Source organism: Fukomys damarensis, unplaced genomic scaffold (assembly GCF_012274545.1).
Source record: "Fukomys damarensis isolate Sample0158 unplaced genomic scaffold, DMR_v1.0_HiC HiC_scaffold_7, whole genome shotgun sequence".
Lineage (NCBI taxonomy): Eukaryota > Metazoa > Chordata > Mammalia > Rodentia > Bathyergidae > Fukomys > Fukomys damarensis.
In genome coordinates, this window is record NW_022900919.1 from 16923948 (window position 1) to 16946553 (window position 22606).

The 22606-nt window shown below is 37.7% G+C and overlaps 1 protein-coding gene across 1 annotated transcript in view; it reads left to right on the forward strand.

Annotated features, from left to right (window-relative positions):
* The window catches only part of Agbl1 (ATP/GTP binding protein like 1), a 702610-nt gene extending 688010 nt beyond the window's left edge, over positions 1-14600 (forward strand). Inside the window, exon 23 of the mRNA XM_033761003.1 lies at positions 14411-14600. Within this exon, the coding sequence (XP_033616894.1) occupies positions 14411-14600 (190 nt within the window). The remainder of the gene's footprint in view (positions 1-14410) is intronic.
* The last annotated feature ends 8006 nt before the right edge of the window (positions 14601-22606 follow it).

Consider the following 22606-nt stretch of genomic DNA (forward strand, 5'->3'; position numbering starts at 1 on the left):
AAAATAATCCTTAATTCTGGAGATGAAAATGGTCCCTGAACATATTTAAATTGCTTCTCGCTCTTATAGTCTTATCGTATTCTTTTTTTTCATTATTTAGAGAATACTTTATTAGTTTCTGTAATCATACCCACGTAGTTATGACCTTACATATTTAGTATGATGTGTTACCCCTGTACACATGGAAAAAAAATAAATTAACATTTCTAGACCAATATGGTTGTCCATTTCTGTACAATGCCAAGTCAACACAGTAAATTGGGATGACTTTTTCCAAAGTTGGCAGCACTTTTCTTTTCTTTGTTTTTTTTTTTTAATGGAATGTGCTGAATGTCTATAATTTTGTTCAGATGTATACACACACACACACACACACACACACACACACACATATAAATTGAATTTTGGGAAACTTTAACGGTTCACTTGGTATTTTAAGCCAGGATTCAAACCAACAATTCTTTGGTTCTAAGTTCATGTTTTGTTTCTGATTTACATTTTTACCCTGGAGTAGCATAGAACTCCCCAGCTCCACCTAGAGTGCCTTTGTCTACTGGATGTCAAAGCATCCCGGTGAGAAGGAGAGATGAAAGCAGCAATTGACAGGTTTTCTCCAGGACTGGGTGTAAAAGTCCATCCTATCAATGGAGCACAGTTTGGTTTCTCTTGTCTATATTTGGTTTCAGTTTGAAATGGTGATTCTTTCCTATTGAATTTATCACTGGAAAATAGGGAGGAGGAAGAAGAGGAAGGAGTAGGGGGTACAGAAAAGGAGCAAAAGATAAAGAGACGAAGAGACAAAGACACAGAATGTCCTAATTTTGCTGAAGTTACTGCAATCCATCCTCACCAGGTGTATTTCATTCAGGAGGAGCTAAGTCTGTAGGGTACAGAGGAAACAACTCCTAATGAGGTTAGTGGCTCCATTTTGGAAACTTCACTGTGGTCTGTGCTATGTAGAATGCTGACATTGGAATCACTTTCCCTCTGGACTGCGGTTCTGGTCAGCTAAACTAACATCAGGGTGAGAGGCACTTTGGATGGTGGAAACAGCTAAAGAGATGAGTCTGTCTGTTACCTCTTCACTGTTCCCCACCGCCCTGGACACAAGGCAGTGCAACTAGGACCCTTGCAATTAATCCAAGGTCAACACAGATAGAGCGACTTACTCCCATGAGCAGTCATGTTAGAGATGTAAGTGCTACGTTGCAGAGAATGGTCAAACCAATGAAAACAGACCAGCTCGCTAAGGTTCCAGGGGAAGGTTTCCAAACAGAGGTGGGTGCAAGCTTTGTCTTCAAGATGGGAAGAATTGGCTGGAGTGTCAATGACATTTTTATTGCATTTTGCTAGACTTTTGTAATTTTGTTCAAAGAATATAAGATAATGGGCGAGCGGTGGTAGGATGTGGGTAACAAATCTAAGCCCACGCCAGGGACACCGCCCAACTGTGATTTGTCATTCTCTCCATCTCTTTTCTTCCTTTCTTCTTTTCCTTTCCTTTCTCCTTTCCTGCCTTCTTTGCTCCCTCTTTCTTTTTATTCTATTACTTTCCTCCTTTCTGTCTTTACCTATACTCCCTTTATCTTTCCAGACTTATTTTTATGTTTTTTAGATTAAAAGCATTTTAATCTCCCTTTTACCCCACTAAATAGTCATTTTGGCTTTAAGGAAAATTTAGAAAATGTTGATAAGTAAAAAATATAATATATCTTTAGTCACCCTTTTCTTATCACCTAAATGTAATCATTGTTGCATGATAGGAGTATTTTCTTTTTTCTTTTTTGGGGGGGCTTTTTGAGACAGAGTCTCACTATGTAGTTGAGATTGACCTGGAACTCACTATGTAGCCCAGGCTGATCTTGAACTCACAGCGACCCTCTTGCCTGAACCTCCCAAGTGCTGGGATTACAGGCATGCACCACCATGCCCTGCTGATAGGAGTATTTTCCAGTCATTTATCCAACATGTTTAGTGTTCTTTTTAAATAAAATTACTCTTGAAATCTCACTTCTTCCTTATGAGTTCAAATTGCTCCTTAGTTCTTTGCATGATGGTATGTGTATGGAAACTATTTCACCCTCAATCAAGAGAAGCAAAGGCTGTTTTCTTTAGTTTGTGTATTTTTTTTTTAATACAGAATTCTGGCTTGTGATTTATTTTTCTCTCAGCAATTTCAAGACATTATTGTTTTCTTGTTGGCTTTAGCTTTATTATTATACATTTAAAATTAAACTTTTAAATTTGGAATAAGTATAGACTTACAAAAACTTTGCAAATATGTTACAGGAAGTTCTCATCATCTTCCTCTTTTTGAATTTTTTAAATTGTTGATATAAATGTTATTTATTTAAGGGGGATCTGTTTTTCTCTGATGTTTAAAAATGTTCTTTTTATTGATGCCTAATTTGACAATTTTTTAAATTTATAATTTATTTACAACCCATTTAGAGTAAAAATCCGACTTCATGCAGGCCAGGGATTTAGCTCAGTGGTACCACTCCTGCCTCACAAGCTCAAGGTCCTGTGTTTGATCCCTGGTACAAAAACAAACAAACAAAACCCTGCTTTATGCAGCTGTACCCTTAAATTCATTTCTTCTGAAAAGAAGTACAAAAGATCAGACTAAAACTGAGACAAATATTTAAAGAAAAATCCTTTTAGAATCCCAAAACAAACTGTAAATGGTTTGTCTTTAATTTGACGTGTTTAATGTCACTTTTCACTTAAATTTCCACCTTCCTAGAATATTTCTTAACTCAAGAACTACAGCTTTTTAACTATTTCCTTTCTGAAGACTCCCTCTTACTGTGTTTCCAGAACTTATTCTAATTCTGTAATCAGTTTTAAAAAGTTGTATGATTTTTTCCAAATTGTTACATTATTTCAATTTTGTGGGTATCTGTTTTTGCTGCTTTTTGCATCTGCTGAATTTTGTTCAAAGTACATTATTTCCTTCCATGATTCACAGTTCATTATCATGTGTGCACCTTCTGCAGACTGTATCTTTCCCTCCCAATGCAAACTTCAAATACACTATGCTTTAAAGACAAATTTCTGCTTTGTAGTTTAATATTTGTTTCTGATGGGAGCCACAGGAATCTTACAACCAGAATCATCCCATTTGAGATACCCAATGTAATTTTAGACCCCAAATTTTTTACACAATCTGCATTTCTGTCTCTTTTTTCCCTTTTTCCTTCTTTAGTTCCTCTTTCTTCTTTTTCTTTTCTTCTTTCCTATGTTTAAGTATCTATTTCTTGTCTCATTTCTGAACTTAGTCTATTGTTACTTTTACTTAGTCTGTTGCTGCTTTTACTAGCTCTGTAACATTTATCATCTGCTATAGAAAAATTATTTCCAGAGTAGTATTAGTGATATATTTAATATAATGCTGTGCTCATCAACACCTTTTCCACTATTCTTCGTTTCTGAGATCTCCATTTTGATTGTCTCTGGGCTGTCTGCCTTTCTCAAATTTTTGCCCATCCCTTGCCTGCACTTCTCTAAGGAAAAGCAAATAGCTGTTTATTTTCTGAGGTCTTTCTTTTGTAACAGTTTCTTATTTTTGCAACACAATTTGGCTTTATAAAGTAATTTGATCAGATTTTAACTTTTTTATATATTCTGGAATTGAATTCTGCTTTCCCACTCTAAGGAACTTTAAAAATCAGGCATTTAGAAGACATATCTTTATGCTTGCATTCTTACATATTTTTTCTTTCATCATGAAGTTCAAACTTACACATTTCCTGGATCTAAGCACAATGGCTGACACAAAAGAGGGTACTCGGTGCTGCGTGATTGGCTAAAGAAGTAAGATCATAAAATATTATTCACAAATAATTCAGGATTTTTATTTCTTGCCTCTGATGTGTGCCTTTGATCTTCAACTTTGTCTTTCTGTGTTTAAGAAATTTTTTTTCTATTATATCTTTGAACTATGTATTTTGTCATTACATTGTTCTTGTCTTGTTTTATTTTCATATCTATTATTTTCTTTCACACATTTTATTTTTAAATTATAATATTCTCTGGTGCATTGGATCCATTTTATTTTTCTTTCTTATCTGTTATCTTTTTTGATCTTTTAGATTTGTCCAATGTGTTCTCTATGAATTTCATTAGATTCTTTCCCAGTAGTTTCTATCTTAATTCGTGTTGCTTCAAATGTGATTATGATTCCCACAACTTTAATCATTTTCAATTGCTTTTTTAAACTACAAAGGTTACTCTTCTCATCTTTTATCTTTGATCTCCTACTAGATGTTGAATAAATGATGAATAAATTATGATATGAATGATTACATGAATGATGAATAAAATACCAAGAAAAAACCATGACCACATTTATTAAGGCTCCAAAATAGATTCAATTTCTGTTAGTTGAGATTTAGTATTTTGTCTCTACCCTTCGATCTAAAAGGTAGCTTTAAATCTTTAATTTTTAAAAAAGGTGTAATTGATAAGTGATCATTGTATATATTTATGAGTTGTGTCAATTCTTGATTTGTCCTCCTCAATTTACCCCAAATAAAGACAATTCTGAATTAGTTGTGTGTCAGGGAGAAAAGATCATGAGTTTACCTGTAAAAAATTGTTTCGTGATTATTATATCTCTCACTTTAAGTTTTCCTCCAAGAAAGTAAAATTCCTCAGGTAAGAGATTTTTAATTTTTCCCTTCAGAAGATTTCCTCTCTTTCAGAGAATTCATTGCTTCACCTGCTTGATTTATCATTTCTTAATATTTTCTGTTTCAAATTTTCATACATGTGAAGTACAATTTTCATAGTCTGTTGTTGGATTTTGAGGATAAAGTCACTTCCTAGTTTTAGTATATTTGAAATAATTCTTCTGGCTTTCATTTTGTGCTTTTTGGAGGACTTGGGTAAGAAAATGTGAGGTATATGCAGTTTTACAATAATGTATCACAATATTTTGCTTTCATATTCTTCCCTTGATAAAAAATGCTAAAATTAACTTTCTGGTACATAAAATAAGTTCCTCTGTTTATACTTTCCTCTAACTGATGCTGCATGAATGAGTGAAAGGCTGCATCTTTTCTAAAGCTTTTAAAGCATATTTGTCACACTTCTTTCCAAAAGATTATACCACTTTTCAAAATTTACTGCTTACCTGAGCTCTTAATCCTCCTGTATTGAGAATCTTAATCCTCTTGTATTTTTTGCATCAATTTTATCTGTAAACAATGACATCCTATAGTTTTAATTACACTTATTTTAATTTAGGGCTTCCTTTTAATTTTTTCCTTAATTTTTACCTATATTTCTGTCCCTGTATGTTTAAGGTATCATTTCTCCTTATATTGCCAATTTTTTTCTGCTAGTGAATATTTTTGTTTCACTAGGTTCTAAAAGCTCTTTAAGTAATGGAGATAATAACCATGTGATAGCTGTGCATATTTACAGAATTTTCTCTGTTCTTACATTCCTTCAAACATTTTAATCATATTTTAGATTTCTATGTTACAAATATTCTTTTATGGAGTTCCCTTGTCTTTGTGTCTGATTTAGAATTATTTTAATATTTTTATAAATTTTCTCTTAATCACATTCAAGCTATGTAGAATTATTTTTATCATGATATATGGTGAGGGTATGACTTAATTTCACCACAAAATTAGTACAGATATTGTTTGATGAATCATGCCCCTCTTACAACATAATTACTTGTATATACAATGGAATCTTTATTTCAATTTTTATTTTATTGAACCATCTGAATATTTCTCAATAAAATTGTGTATTACATCATACCATACATTAGAAGCTGCCCTTACAAAAAAGCATTAAAATGCTTGAATGTCATTACCACTTCCTTGAATACTTTTTATTTAATTACATATTTTGTGAGTGAGTTGATCTTCTAGTTATATAACAATTTCATAAATTCATACAAGTGGTAAAATATTCAGTGCAAAATAATTTACTTTGTATATAACTTTAGCGTTCTTAGAGATATTTGTTATTTTTTTCATGTAGCCTACAATTTCATATTAGTTTTGTGAGTAAATATTTTACATACAGTATCTTGATTCTGTTGTGAGTAAATTTTTCTAAAAAAGTTTTGACTAGCTCATGCTTGAATAGCAATACTATTAACATTAACATTTGTATTCAACTTGCAACTGAAATCAGCTCTTGTTGTTTCTGAAATGTTCTTATAATTGATTTTCTTCTGTTTCCCAGGTACACAGTAGAGGCATCAATAACTTAATAGTATTATTCTTCTCTTTTGATATTTGATATCCTGGTTTTTCTTGACAGATTTTATTGGACTGAATGTCCAGAAAAAAGATAATTAAAGCTGGTGTTACTTGACAGGAGAATCTTTGTATTGAATTTAAACTGAATGCTTGTGATGTTTCAGAATGATTATATTATTGGTATTTTGATTGAATCAAATATCTAGTTTAATTGTGGAAAACTGACAGCTTCACAGGATTGGCTTTTTATTATCATTGATGCTTTCCATCATCTTTGGGGGTGATGGGGAGTTCTATCCCTAGATATTTTCTTTCTTTGCCACAGTAATCTTTAATCAGAATTTTCTCTTGTTTTTCTTTTATTTTATATTTTCTTTATTTCTTACAGTTTTCTTCCTTTTACTTATTTCCAGTCAGCGAAGCTTCCTGGAGTCTTAGGCTTTTTAATCAATGGTTCTCAACCAAGGCAGCTCAATCCACGGAACTTTTGGCAAACATCTGGAGATATTTTTGGTTATTATGGTCAGGACAGAAAACTTGACAGTGCTGTAAGCTTCAAGCAGGCAGAGGCCAGTGATTCTGCCAGCCGACATCATTGACACAACAGCACCAGGTTAAAGAATGATCTTGCTCCAAAAGGTGCTAAGGCTGAGGTCGAGAGTCCTTGCTGTGTGTGGTGCAGGCACTGATTACCTTGTCTGGCGTCCTTTACCTACAGACTGGTGCTGCAAAGGAACTGTACAGAGAGAAACACAAAGTGGATTAACAAATGTTATAGGATAGCTCTAGGCTCTTAGGATGCAGGAGAAATCAGATAGAGAAATTAAGAAATATCTGAGTTAGACTTTAAAGAATGGATTGGATTTTTATTGATAAGAAAGGAGAAAGGCTGGACACAGAGATGGGAAGGACATGCCGGCGGAAAGCACAATATTATCTAAAGGCAGCAAAACAAGCTTTGCTATCACAACATGGAAGAACTATACCTCACAGAATAAGATGAATAACACTACAACGTTAACTGTCATAGAATTTTAGTGATAGGAAAGGCCCTAGAGAGAAACCCATGTAACTCCTGCATTTGCTGAGAAAGCCTGGAAAGACTGTTTGAGATTTAATGTCTACTCTTCCCTAGTATAGTTAAGAACTTTGTAAGCCAATTTAACATTCCTTTACTTAAGCCTTAGTCACGTTTTATGGTAAAAACAGCTGGCACTCCATATCTGTGGATATCTACATCCCAAATTGAACCAACTTCCATGCAAATATATTCATATTTAAATTTCATCTATACTGAACAGGTACAGAATTTTTTCCTAATCAGTATTACCTAAACAATACAGTATAACAACTAATTCCATAGCATTTCCACTGTTAGGTCTTATAAGTGATTTAGAGATGATTTAAAGTGTACAGAAGATTATGTATGAGTCATATGAAAAGAGGAAACTTTTCATATAGGGCAATTGCATGTCTTAATTTTAGTACCTGTGGGGGTCCTGGGACATACTGCCCTCGAATACCAAGGGATGACTGTATTTTTATTTCCAAGAAGCTGCCCTGAACATTGATATGAAAGCCTTGGATGGCTTAGGGACCTTGTCCGATGCTGTATGCTGTGCAGTGATAGTCAATGTTTAGGACTCTTGCAACTGATATTTTTCCTTTTCACATATAAATCCACCTAGAGATGATTGTTGTTACTACAGTATTGATAGCTGTTTAAATGGAAACCACACTACTAGAAAGGAGCCAAAAAGTCGTATTACAAGGGATATTTTCTGACAAGATTTGCATTTTCTTTTAAACTTAGTCAACTCTGACTAAATCAAACAATTCCTGCCATCCTGAATCAATGGAAGATTCCAAAATCGGTGGAATTGTAAGCACCCTGAGATCACCAAGATTTTTTTTCAGGACATACATTTAGTATTATTTTAAAATTTTTATTTTGAATATTTTTTATTTTAGTTATCCTTTAGATATGTTTCTGTGTAGGCTAAAAGGAAACTCATGATTGTTCAATGCACACATTATTTAGGTATTTCATTTTTTGTGCATGGCAAGACTGGCTCACTTCACCAGTTATCTGGTTCGCAGATCAAGTTGTAGGAAACAAACAAACAAATGAAAAAAAACATATAAAACACAGGAAGAAAATGTTTTCAGTTATTTAAGTTTTAGATATTGACAAAGTATTAGGAAATCCTAAATGACTCTGACGTGTAAAATCCAAATAAAATAACTTGGTTTCCTCATTGGTGTCCTCTTCCTACCTCTGAGTAGAAAAACACTTTTCTCTTAACGAATTGCAGTGCATTCATTCTTTAACCCATTTGTTTGAAAATATTTTTCACGGTCATACTCCATGCTAGATACTTGAGTCGGCAGAGCATCGGACCCACTTCAAGGTGGAGCCAGGATGATTGTTACAACTAATGTCCTAATAGAAACCTTGTGAAGTTATTTTGGGAGTGCGGTGATAGGATGGATGAATTCAAACATGTAGAAGAAAGAGCCATAGAAGACTCTCCTGATTCTCAGAGATAGTAAGGTGGATAGGAATTCTCCCCATAGTCTGGGCAAGCCATAGGGGGTAAAATAGGCAGAGCAGCACGTTCAAGAATTGCATGTAGGTGATCAAATCTGGAACGTGTTCTGTACAAGGACAGCTAGAAAGAGTTGAGGTTGAAGATTCGGGAGGCCAAGAGCAAGAAGGATCTTGTATGCTCATACATATAAATTTGTATGTGGATTGAAGAAGACGTGGTAGCAATGTGTACATAGAATAGAACATGAAAAATAGTTTTTGGGATGAATCATTAAATATCTCTTATAAAAAGGCAAATGTAAAGAACATTCTCAAGAGAAAATAAGAACATAAACCAAGAGAATTTAATGGCCAATGTAGTGTGGCAAGTAAAGAGCTTGAGAATTTTTAGTTTCCTATTTAAATGTCTCTATGGGTTCTAAGTACATTTATGGGAATAGTCAGATTGAGAATTTTAATTTAAAAGAATTAAAATTTTTATCAGTACTGTTTTTGCAGTACATAATGATTCCATTCCTCACGGGGAATTGGGACATGAACAATACACTGTGATTCTTTGACTTCTCCTTCCCTCCCCTAAGTTTAATATTTTTACTTTGACATTGTAACCCTAAAATTTTTAGCTTTTGAAATAATTATAGACCCTGAGAAAGATGCAAAGATGCCTCAGTGTCCTGAGGATCCTTCAGGCAGTTTCCCCACTGGCAACATCTTATGTAACTCAGTGCAGTATGGACCTGGGAAACCGACTTTGGCACAGAGTATGTGTATTCTTCCATGCTCACCTCACGGTTCAGACTCATGTAAGCATCACTGAAATCCAGACACAAAGCTGTTCTGTCACCACAGAGGTCTTTCACCTTGTTCTCAAGCCTTATTGACAATTAATTGGTTCTCTAGCTCTGTAATTGTGTCGTCCTGAGAATTCTTTAAATGGAGGCATACAGCATAAGATCCTTTGAAATCGGCCTTCTCTCCTTTGAGCATTATGCCCTCAAGATTCGTCCAGGTTCCAGGATTTATTCATTATTCATGAGTAGTTCATTCTGCTTTATGGTCGAGTAGCATAAAATGCATCCAACTCAGTGTGTTTAACTCTTCACCAATTTTAGAACATTTTGATTGATTTAGGATTTGTTACAGCTAAATCTGCAAAGAACAATCATGTACAAGTTTTAGCATGGACATAACTATTCATTTCTCTGGTATAAATAGCAAAACGGTCATTGCTGGACTTATGGAAAGTGTATATTCATTTTTTAAAAAATTACATGCTATTTTCCAGAAAAACTATAAATTCTCATCAATAATGTATTAGAAATACAATTCTTCCACAAGCCCCCCAGCATTTGGCATTATGATTGGTTTTTTTAATCTCTTTTCATAGGAGTGTACTGATACTTTTTAGTATTAATTTAAATTTCTCTAGTGGCTAGCATGGACAGACATCTTTTTATGTTCTTAATTGACACCTGTATATCTTTTTCATGGAAATGTTTCTTCATGAAATTTTCATATTTTCTAAATAGGTATTTCTCTAGTTGTTTTTCTTGAGAGTTGTTTACAAATTCCAGCAGTCCTTTAAGATAAGTGTTTTGAAAATATTTTTTCAGTTAGTAACTTACTTTTCATATTCTTAATGAAGTCTTGCAAAAGTTTATTTTGGGTAAAATCCCGTATATCATTTTTTCTCTTATGAATCATGTTTATGATGTCATGTTCTAGCCCTGAACCTCAATGATGTTTTCCTAAAAGTTTTATATTTTTATGTTTTATATTTGCACTTACAATTCATTTAGATATAACTTTGTATAAAGAGTGAGATTGTGGTAAAGGTTAACTTCCTTTCTTTTAAACTTATTTTTATTAGTGCATGTTTGCAGTATATAATGTTTACATTCCTTATAGGGAGTTGGTACAGGTACATGACACATCTCAGTTTTGTTTTTCACCCTCCTCCTCCTCGTCTTTCCTTCATATACAAATGTTCCAACACCTTTGTGGAAGGCAGTCTTTTCCCCATTGAATTTCTTTTGCAATTTTGTCAAAAATCGGTTGGCCCTATTTGTGTCCATCTGTTTCTGTGCTTTCTGCCTGTACCAATGCATATGTCTGTCACTTTGCCAACACCATACTATCTTGGTTTCTATCACCATGTAAGTCTTAACATTGAGGATAAGAATCTCTCCCACTTTAGTCTTATTTTCACAATTGATTTAGCTACTCCTAGATCCACTTCCTTTTCACATAAATTTCAAATTAGAATAATTCTATCTGAATAAATAAAACTTATTTGGAAATTGTGTTAGGAATCGTGTTAAACATAAGTGTCAGTTTTACAACAGTGGTCATCTTTACTGTGTTGAGTCTTCCTGGTTCTATATGTTTTTCCTTTTATGTAAGTTTTCCATGATCAACTGTTTTGTTGTTTTTAGCATAGAAGTCTGAGTTGCAAGTTGTGATCAAAGAAAACACTGAGTGCTTAATTTAAAAAATGATAGTAAAAGACACATCGCCATTAATCCCCCTCAAAATACATCCGTTCACTTGGAACACACTTATCCCCTACTTCTTGCCATTTTCTGAAGCAGTTTATGTTTACAGAAATTTCTGTCAAAAACATGATCGAATCATTGCAATGACTGTCAAATAAAAACAACTCGGTGTCTCTTCATCCACCTTATTCACCATCTGCTATCGTGACAGCTGGCTCTTCCCCAAGGTCCAAATGACTGTGCTTCCAGGACAGCATAAGTAACCCGCAAAAGAGCACTTCGGATTTCTTTTTTGTTGTTGTTGTTCTTTTATTGAGTTTACTGGTACATTTTAGGTATACAGTACAATTACATTCATTATTGGGATCTTGTACCTTTACATGACAGGTCTTGGTTCTCATGTTTTCCCCTTGTCCCTGCCCTCCCTTCACCTCCTCCTCCCCTCCCCGTTTACAAACACTTTATTTCCATTTTTTCATTTTCTCCTATTTTTTTCTTTTCCCTTATTACCTTTCCCCTACCCTTCCCACTTTCCCTACACCTTTAGCCCTTTTCTTCCTATTTCACATACTAGCATAATAAAGGTATAATTCCTGTATAAAACCTTTGAAAAATAAACTAAACCTTCTGAACATCAGCTTTTGACAAAGAAAATGAGAAAAAAGTAGTTCTCCAAAGATGATCCTATATATATATACACACACACACACACACACACACACACACACACACACACAAACACATACACCCCTGTTATATTTTTAGTTTGGCAACCTTTCATTTTATGTCTTCTGTGTTCTCAAAATACCCTAGGCACTCTACAGAATAAAGTATATATAAATATAGCCAAGCCATGGAATTTATTCACTACCTGACTATTGCCAAATTCAGTATCAAAATAAACCAAGTGAGTGTATGAAGATTAATATTAGGAGGAAAAAGTGTTTAGTAAGGAGGTATTTATTAAAATAGTCATTTGGATCAGTCATGGTGGTACAAGCCTATAATCCCAGCATTCAGGAGGCTGAAGCAGAAGGATCCTGGGAGTTTGAGGCCAGCCTGAGTGACACAGCAAGACCTTGTCTCAAAAAAAAAAAAAAGTCATTTAGCAGAAATTCAGATGAGCTTTTGAAAAAGGATATGCCTTATTTAGTTGAGGGGTTAGAATATATCTATATCTATATCTATCTATATTTGAAGTTGATTGCATGAGTAAAGGCAGGAAAACAGTAATTTGGGATGTTTGAATGATTGCAACAAGAGCATCAACTTGGTTGTAGGGAGAAGTTCCACATTTGTGAATGACTGAAAGACTGCTTGAGGAGGAAAGATAGGAACTGCTCATGGAAAGACTATTGGTTTGTATTTCTAGACTTCTGCCAAATGGGCTCTGGATCTACTGAATATTCATACTGCATTAAGAAGCGGTAGAAAGTCCTTGCAGTTCCTCAATTTGAAAGTGACATGATACAAATCACATTTTGCGGGATTATCAGCGATGCCAGTTTGGATGGGTTTAGTAGGCACTGCGGTAACACCCAGGTGTGAAACAACAAATTGAAATGCATACTCTCCTTTTACACCATGCTTTACCAGCTTTAGCATCTGAGCAGAGCCACGGAATTAAAATTTGTTGATTGTTTTCATTTCATAGACAATAGCTGTGTGTTTGTCACTTAGTATTCACCTAAATTCTTGAAGTATTTGTTATTGCCATTCTGTGAGATCAAGGTTTGTTTGTTGGTTGGTTTTCCAAATCACAGCTGTGATTTATAGCCAGACTCTCAACAGTGCATGGCAACATCATGTCTTTGCCTACTGTGGTGGCAAGTGAGTCTCAGACACTCAAGGTCTTGCTAATTTGAAATTGTGTTATGTATGGCTGGGGCAGCTCTTACCTTCCTTTATCCAACTGCTTTACTATCCACAATTCAGCCTGTAAAATATGATATCAATTTAACGCTGTGGTCCTGTGGAAACATGGTTCATATTTCTTCCCCTTCTCCATTCAGGCAGTGTCCCAACAGACCTCCTGGTTTGGATACAGAGGGTCTGGAGAGCACAGAAACAGCTCCCATCCGTCAGTAGACAATTAAGAAACTGGCCTCTGATTCATTTCCCGAGCTAACATGTAACCATGCCGCTGATTACCCATTTTCATTGTTTATGGCGAGGCAGGTGGATGAACAGCTCTCCCTGATTTATGAAGTGCTTGCCTTCTATAAATTACACAGTAGAATCCCAGCATGCTGCTAATCCTAATTGGTTAAGTCCTAAGTAGGGAGTGATTAGAAAGTCTTAGGGAAAGAAGGTATCTTATGCAAATGAGGAAGATATATAGCTCCTTGGGAGAAAATCCCCCCTGCTTGTAGCATGTAGCAATCTTTGGTTTATTCTTATTGACCCCTTCTATTTCTACCTGGTCAGCCCCCTCTGACCTTCAATTTGTTACTAAATTGCTGGGGGAAGGTGGATAGTGGGCATGCATAAGGTGGAAACAGAATGCTGTTTCCTCACTCTCTTATTTTTAAATTTCAACCCGCATTAGTTTTTGAATTCCAGCATATCACTCATCATGATACAGGAGAACTGTGCATTATACTTCACAGTGCTGTTTGTAAAAATGTGAAGCATGAGGACTTCGAATTTTATGTACCCCAAATGCATTCCTGTTCTTTCTGAGAGTAGATGGTGTGACATTTCCAAGCATCAATGACAGCCTTCTGACCTTGTTCACTAACTGTGGGACACCTAGATGTATGAGGCTATCTACATCTTATGTCGGAAATCTGATTGGCCTAAAAGTGCAGATTCTGTTGCCAAAGAAAGAAAGGAACTCATGGATCTTATATGATCTTCTCTTTAACCCAGGACAGCAGTCGAGGACTACAGTGAATGTCTTATGAAACTCATTTAAAGAAGCAACAAGTCTTGAGATTGCAATGTAGGAGGCAAAAATTCCATCCTCTTGTTCCAGGTAACTGCAAATATTTTCCTCTTCACTGACTTCTCTTTTAATTTCCTCCTTTTTCCTCCGTCTTCCTCTTTCTATTTTCCTTCCCCCTTGGCACTTTTCCCTCCCTCCCTTCCCCTCTGTCTGTTTTTCTCCATTCATTGGGAACCCATGGTCGGTGCAGCAGAAGCAACATCTCAGACCTAGATGATGAGCCAGCCTGCATGGAAGAGGTTGACTACGCTTCAGATGGCAGCTCAGACCAGGATGGGAGCATCCCTGAGCTTGACCGGCAGATCCAAGAGTGCGCCTTCAATCAGGATGAGGGAGAAGAAGAGGAAGGGACAGGGCAGAGAAGAAACACCACCCTGTAGCCTGAGAGTCATGGAAACTCCGTTTCCAATCACTGGACTGAGACACACACAGTGTGAAATGGCTTGCCTGTGTGAGATTCTGGTTTTGTTCTATTTCCACTATGTGTAGAGTCCGGTTATTTCCTGATTATAATATTTTTCTACACTGCTGTACTGCTCTTGGAGCCTATGCATGCTGCTGTTGCAATTGGAATGGAACTCCGTGGTACGGGATTACCGAGGGGCCTCTGCAGACATCACTGAGCTCTCCTGCATTCCTGTGCTTGAAGTTGAAGCTGACTGGAAGCAGTGGAGTGGGGCTTTCTTCCTGGCTTCTCAGGCAGAAATCTATGTGTGACTGTACGTTGTTCCGTATATGAGTGTTACATCAACCATAGCATTGGAGCTTTCCAGCACCAACATAAGCCTCACTGGAACTCTGAGGGTCCCGGAAAGGTCAGAAGGTAGTGGATGACTGAACATAAAAGGCAGTGCAGCCAAGTAATTGCAAGTATCCTCCTGCAGGTCTGTAATAGTATATGTTTTATGGATTTGGTAGAGGCCAGAAGTTGAATTAGATTCTTTGGAATAAGACATGGTCACTGGTCCTTGCGAATTTCAAAACGCTACATATTCAGGCCCTTAAACCCGTGCTGGAAGACAGCATGAAGTGCTGGAAAATACATTCATTTCAGAATCAGACAGACAAATGAGGGTTGTATCCCGGATCTGGCATTGCTTGTTATGAAATTTAGGCAAGTAATTGAATCTCTCTAAACTTCAGGGCTTTTATGCACTCAATAAGAATGAGTGTACATGTACCATGAAGTTATCCTGAAGATGAAATGAGATGTAAAAGTGTGCAGTGCAACCCATGCTACGCAATAGTGCTGGCTTTTCCCCGTTCACAACACAAAGCTGTCTATGTAAGTATTCGCACAGGTACAAAAAAAAAATGCTCTCTGAGGCCACATGATTGAGAAATATTCTTTCTGGAAGGGACCTGGAAAGGAAGTTACATGGGGGAAGAGCCTAGGTGAGGGAATGGCTTAAGAGTCTTTCTGTGTACAGAGGGAAGCAGCTCAGAGAAGTGATCGGTAAGGTCAGAGGGAAAGCTAGAAGGGGAAGAAAGATAGGAGTATATTCTAAGTCAAATATGGATCTGGTCAAAACCATGTGTATTTAATCAGGATTAGATTTGGCTATGAGAGATGGAAAATCCAAAATATTAGTAGCTTTGGCAAGGTATAAGTTTTCTTACATATAAAGTCTCACACGTACAGAGGCCAGAGCTGGTATCTTGGCTGCATGATGTCAGAGACCCAGCTTCTAGTCCTCTAGCTCTGCTGTGGGTTGCTTCTACTCTTGACCTAGAATTGCTGCAAAAGCATCAGCTTTTCTCTCTGCATCCCAGAGAGCAGCAAAAAAGAATACCAAAAAAAATGAATGTGTTTCCTACTTTTCAAAAAACTACACATGGTATTTGTGTGTGATTCCACCCACCAGAAAGTGGTCCTGTGACCACAGGTAAAATATAGGGGAGGTTGGAAAATATGGCCTTTATCTGAGATGGGCCCAGCTGAAATGTAAAGTTTCAGTGCTAAGCAACGTGGAAATAGAATAGTGCATATTGGGTGATCACATACTTGAGAGTTTGCCTTATATGCCATCCACCACCAAGAGAGTTTTTCAAACATTAAAATAATTCCAGAGAAAATGTATAGTGTCCTCTCTGGTCAGTAGAAAGGCATGCACAAAATTTTGCCACAGTTTAAGCATAAGACATAAGAGAAAAGCATGTATGTTGTGATTTGGGGTATTGGTATTATTACTGACAATCTCTTCCATTTCCTACTCTTGCTGTAACTCAGAAATCACACACCTATCCTTCATATTAGGACATTCAGATTTCTATGAAATGTATAAGAAGTTTGAAGGAAATAACAAATCTGAATTCAGATTGCAAACTAACAGCATCTTTTAACTTCTCCTATATACATTTTTGCCAATGTTAAATAGAGAAATATATAATGCTCCTGTTTATCCGTTGCTTTAAGGAGTTATGAAAATAATATTGCCAAAATGTAAATGGTGGAAAAGTGTGGGAACAATGCCAACTCACTGTCAGCAACTAATACCTAAGCCAAAATTAATTCATTAGATTAATTTGTGATCATCTAGCACAGTTATGAGAAAAAAGGGACAAAATCAGATAAGTTTCAATATAAAAACATAATCTGAAAAGAAATCAGGGACTTGGAACATTTATGGATCTATCTAGACAACAAAGTACATTAATTGTCCAGTATATGGCCTGCACTTCACTAAGTTCTAAGAATTCAGAGAAAGAAGATTTACTATGAGCTCAAGTTGCTGTAAGTTGATAAGGAAGAATAGTAAACATTTTATTTTAAGACAGGGTCATACAGAATTATGGGGCTCTTTAATGGATAATATGGAAAACCTCTAATATTGTGGTGGCAAAAGTTGAGTAGAAGATGAAAATTTAGATGATGTGAAGAAATTACGAGCAAAACGTGGAGGAAAGACATGCTAAGAAGGCATAGAGAAAGCACGAACAGAGGCCCTGGGGTGAGGTTAGGACATGGACTCAAATGTTCAGTGATACTAGTTGAAAGGATATATTTGTATATTTAGAAACAAGGAAAGTAACAAGATATTACATAGAAAACCTAGAATAGCAATCAGATTTAACCATATTTGATATGCCCCGATGAAGGGGCTGAGTTTCATTCTGAATGTGGTAGGGGAGAGCTACAAGACTTTGCAGTAGAGGCATGTCTAGAACTAGGTGAAATACCAGCCTGCCTGTGTCAGTAGCACAGTCCCAACCTGTTCATGGCCTGGAGTTTAGCGCTTGTTGACTACTGTGAGGCTGCAGCTGGGTGTGACGTTACGGCATTTGAAGAACAGAATACTTGCAGTGAGGTAAAGATTATAGGGACCCTGCTACTGCTGGAGACCAACAAGCTACTGGATCGTAAAAGACCCCTACAAGCCAGAGGTCGGGAAATGGGAGCACATGGAGAACACCAGACAAGCACAGTCTTACTGCCCCCCCCCGCACACTCACAACTTGTTGAGCCGCACAATGCTGTCATTATACCACCCTGTTTTTTAAAACCATCTCTCAAGTTTCCATTGCCTCTGCTGAGCTTCTCTTCTCCCATGACCCTATTTGAGGCAATCAAAACCAGTTCAGATTTACCTTTTATAAGTATTACAGCCACGTTACACAACCTGTCTTCTGTGCACCATTGTACTATTTATACATCCATTGAGTAGCGCACTTACCATTTCTGACTTCACTTATATGCTTTGTATACCCTCACCCCAGGCAGTATTGAGTAATGAGCTCTAAAATGCATGAATCTGCTATTATTTTGGCATCCCTCTTCCCACCAAGCAGGCTTTCTGATATGTTGAAGGTATTCACAAAAACGTGTTCCCCTGCTTGACTCCCAGCTTCCAAACCAGACATCTAATATCTTAATGAAATCTCATACATTTCCTTGCATTTCTCCAATTTTCAATCTTCATTCAGAGTTTGTGTTATGTGAAAGAAAAATAGTTTCACTGAAACGGCATGTTGCAGAAGTACAGGGCCTCTCGAGCAGGTGGTTGCCATGGAAGACTGCTTCCAGAGTGAGGCAGTTTTGAGAAGGAGCCGGGGGCCTTGTCCTCCCTGGTATAATGCAGACTTTTAGACTGATGGTGACAATGGAACCGTGGCATCTCTAAGTTTCTCTGATGGCGGCTGCATTTATCCAGGTGCCCTGGACAATGAACTCATTTTGGTGGGAACAGGCTGGCTGTGCATCTCTGTGTGCCTTGTGCCAATTTGGCTGCCTGAGCACCTTGCTTCTTGCAGCCCCATCAGTGAGTAGCAGCATCCAAGAATTCCATCTATTGGCTTCAGGTTCTTCTAAGCCTCCAGGAAAAGGATGCAGAGTCACAACATTTGAGACGAACCTGATCCCTGAGCTCACACTGAGGGCTGCCAACACCAGTAAGGTCCCATTAAACCCTGAACCCCAGGAGAAAGTCTCATGTGCAGCTTTCATTCGTCAGCCTGGAAAACTCAGCTGCAGAGTTGATTTCATGCTCCAAGAGGAGCCTCTGCCCTGTGCCGAGAGAAGAGGCTGCTAGGAGATGCCTGACAGAGTCATCCTCGTGAGGAACTCGGCACAGTGACCCACGTGGTAGATCTGAACCTTTGGGTTAGCATTAAAGCGATGGATGGATTTTGCCCTGCTGGTACCTCTCACCCCAGCTCCCAAAAGCTTCCATCTTCCAAAGATGCAGACAGTCGCCTGCTACTCACTGCAAGAGTTTTGGTCTGGAGCTGCTGCTATCTGCCCAACAGAGGTCCTCTTTCATTTGTGTTGGAATTTAGTTACATGATTCTTGATTTTAAGAAAGTGTTGTTTAGATAAACATGAGTAGTAAAAGTGACTTTTGAAATAAAAAATGGATTGGAGTGCATCTTTTCAGTGGCTAATAATAAAAAAGATACTTTTGCATATAACTTAAAAAATTTCTGCTTCATACAGATCAGCGCAGTGAGGCTGAAACTGAGTTTAAACTCCCTACTACACCCCCGCATAACACACACATACACTCGAGAGAAAGAGTATGTATAGGGCTTTAGGCAAGAGAACAAAGGGTGACAGAAATTGCATGATCAGTCGCATGTTTATAAACGCAGGAGGGGCTAGAGGATGATTTTAGGCCATACTGTCACCCAGAAACAGATAGCTACCTTCAGAGTACAAGGAGAGGCTCATCTCTCATCATCCTCGTGACATAAACAAGTCTCCAAGTGTTTTGTATATTCTAGGCTTATTTGGCTCACAAAATACAAAGGTTCAGACTCCTTGGTAGAGAATGCATTCTGTGAGAAAATTACTGAATGAACTACATCTAGGACTTGTGACCCACAGGCAGCCACACCAAGGAAGGCACTGGACTGTTAACACTCTTGAAGCAAACCGACTCTTCTACACTGGGGGATGTCCATGATCGTCCATGGTCTTTGAGGCCTTAAGGGGTTAAAATGATTTCTTGGTAACAAACAAGTGTAATGACCAACCCTCCCAACAAAATTGTAAAATTTAAGCAGAATTCTTTGGAGCCATCCAGCTGAAGCATTTGAATGTGCCTGTGGTCTTTGGGGGCAAGAGAAGACACAGCTCAAGGTCAGTTCTGTAATACCTGTGCAGAAATGTGAAGAAGCCAAAAGACCAAGAGTTCTGCCATCCAAGAGTCCAGCAAGCAGAGGTTACATAAACAATATTCTAGGAGAGAATATCAATAGGCCCCACCCACACTCCAATCTGAAGAGGATATCTGTAACTGCCTTAGACTACTGTGTATACTGCCACATTTGTCCCTGATAACCCAGACCTACATTTGAGATGAGCCCTCTTGTTATGATCATTTTATATGAGACTAACACCAGGACTCTCCAGGGACCACCCCACCCCCGGGCCTTCAGACTCAGGTAGGAACTGCGTCCTTAATCCCTCTTGTTCTAAAGCTTCCAGCTTTTGAATTGAACAGCTACTGAATTCTCTGGCTCCCCACTGTGCAGACTGCTAATAGAGTCCCTTTATTCTGTTCCTCTAGAGAACCATAACCTATAAAATTAGAAAGTAATAGAACCTTGACTTTACTGTGGACAATATGTTTCCTAAGCACATCAAGGAAAAATGCCTGTCTTCCAAGACGTTTAAGGACCTCTTTGAGGCCATAGAACAACTCCCTGTCTCTGGTAAAGTATATTGTTGTTGGTTGTTACCAAAATTTAACCCAAATTTAAACAACTTGTTTTTAACATCTCAACAGGTTCAAAGTCAGGCTTTCATTATCTTCTCCCACTCTCCCTGAAATCTTCCTCCAAGGTCCTAAACTGGACCATGTCCAATTTTAGTACATGTGCTGCTGAAGTGAGTTCAAATACTTTTCCTTTCTTCTTCTTCTTCTTCTTTTTTTTTTTTTTTTTTTTTTTTTTTTTTTTTTTGTACCAGGGATTGAAGTCAGGACCTTGTGCTTATGAGGCAGGTGGTGGAACCCCTGAGCTAAATCCCTGACCCTTAAACTGGACCATGTCGATGGGAATCTGTGTTTCCTGATACTCAACCCAGGTCCAAAGCAGATCCTCGCTCTTTCCTAGAAGGATGAATCCGCCCATGTGTTCCAGTCTGACCTTTAGCTTTACTCTGAATCTATTCAATGCTCGAGGCATTGTTCACCTAGATTTTAGCAGTGGTTTCCACTCATCCTTCTAGGCTTCAGTTTTGCCTTCTTCTAACTCTTTGAGCAGCAAAATAGCATTTGGAATGAAAAAGGATTTCCATGTCTGCTGCTTACATCTGTAAGTGGCTTCCTGTTGTCTCAGGGATAAATATGAACAGACACTGGACTTGAACCCTTCCTGATTTAGCCTCTGGTTATGTTTCTGGTCTCCTTTCTTAACACACATCCCTGCATCATGTGCTTATATGCATTCTCCTCCAGGAACATGGTTTGCTTCTAAGATCTCATATCTTAAAGAACTCGTGTGAGCTTTTGTTGCATGACATTTCCTGTGAGTTCTTCTTTCCTCCCACCAGACTAGTTTTTTGCAGAACAAAGATGATGTTGTTCACTGTTACATCCTGAGAACCTAGCACTTCACTCATGCACTTCGCCCATGACGTAGTGGGTCTTCATTAAATATGGGTTAACCAATTAAGACCTTAATTTCTACTGCAACGTCTCCTAAAAATGACCTTTTACCCATTGCCTCAGTGACCCATTAAACATGGAGTGGCTGTTGCAGCATGTGTGTCCAGCTGACTCAGAGTAGTAAGGAAGCATCCAGGAAAAGTCTCCCTCAGCCCTTTGCTGCAGTGCCTCCTGGTCTGTAATTTTCCAGAATCAGCTTCCTTTTTCCTCCAAATGGCCTGTAGAGGTCAGAAAAGGGCCTTGATTTCCAATCACCAACTGTTCTCTGCTTCCCTTAGCATCCTTCCCGGGTGTGCATAATTAAGCAAGCCTAGGCTGGGCACATAGGAACGGAAATGCATTGACTTTAATAAAAGAGTGTAAAACAACTTTAGATGGACTCCAGCCTTGTTTATTCTTGCACACTTGTAATTCTGCTTTGGTATATTCCCCATCAAAGACAGCATTGTGCTGGGAGCTGAAGCATGTCCCTTCATTGCTCCTGCAGCCAGTCTGAGGAGGCGAGGGGCACCAGCTTGCTGCTCCTGGCTTATGGCAAAAATAAAATAAAATAAAATAAAATCATGGATTTCTTAAAGAAAAACAATAACAAACAGAACAGTATGTTGGCACAATGAGAAGAGCTCCTACAGAGGTTCTAGTCTTTTCATAAGTCCTTTCAGAGTCAAGAAAAATATCTAAATAATAAAAATGGAGCAGACAATGGTGAAATTTAAGAAATGATTATTTGTTCCACAGCTTATTGGCTAATGTACAGAAAGAGCATTACACGAGAATCATGCAAGGTTTAGCATCTGGTTCTGTCAATTTAATGAATGACTTTGGTATGACCCCTTTTGAGTCTCAGTTTCTCCATTCGGGAGGAAGATCTGGATCTGATGCAACGTTAGTCACTTCCATTTCCCATAGCCGTCCTCACTGCACTGGCCAGCCTGCCAAGAATGCCACAGGTCGGAGCTGGCCAGGCGGGTGAAGAGGCAGCGTGAGGTAGCTATACTGGCGCTCTGTCTCTGCAGGGACTGAGGCCAGGCCAGCACAATGATCCTTTCAGAGCTGAGAGCCATGCTGCTGACACCATGCCAATGCCCAGCAGAATAAAAGCTTCCGAAATCAGGGCTAAAAATAAATAATAAAATGAAGTGACAACATAAACAGGAAGGCCTGAAGGAGAAGGGGGATGAATTGAGTCAGCAAACTTGGGGGTGGGTGCATGGAGAAGAACCTAATTCATTTTCATCTGCATTTATATTGTTGGGTGGCTGGACTGGAAAATTGAA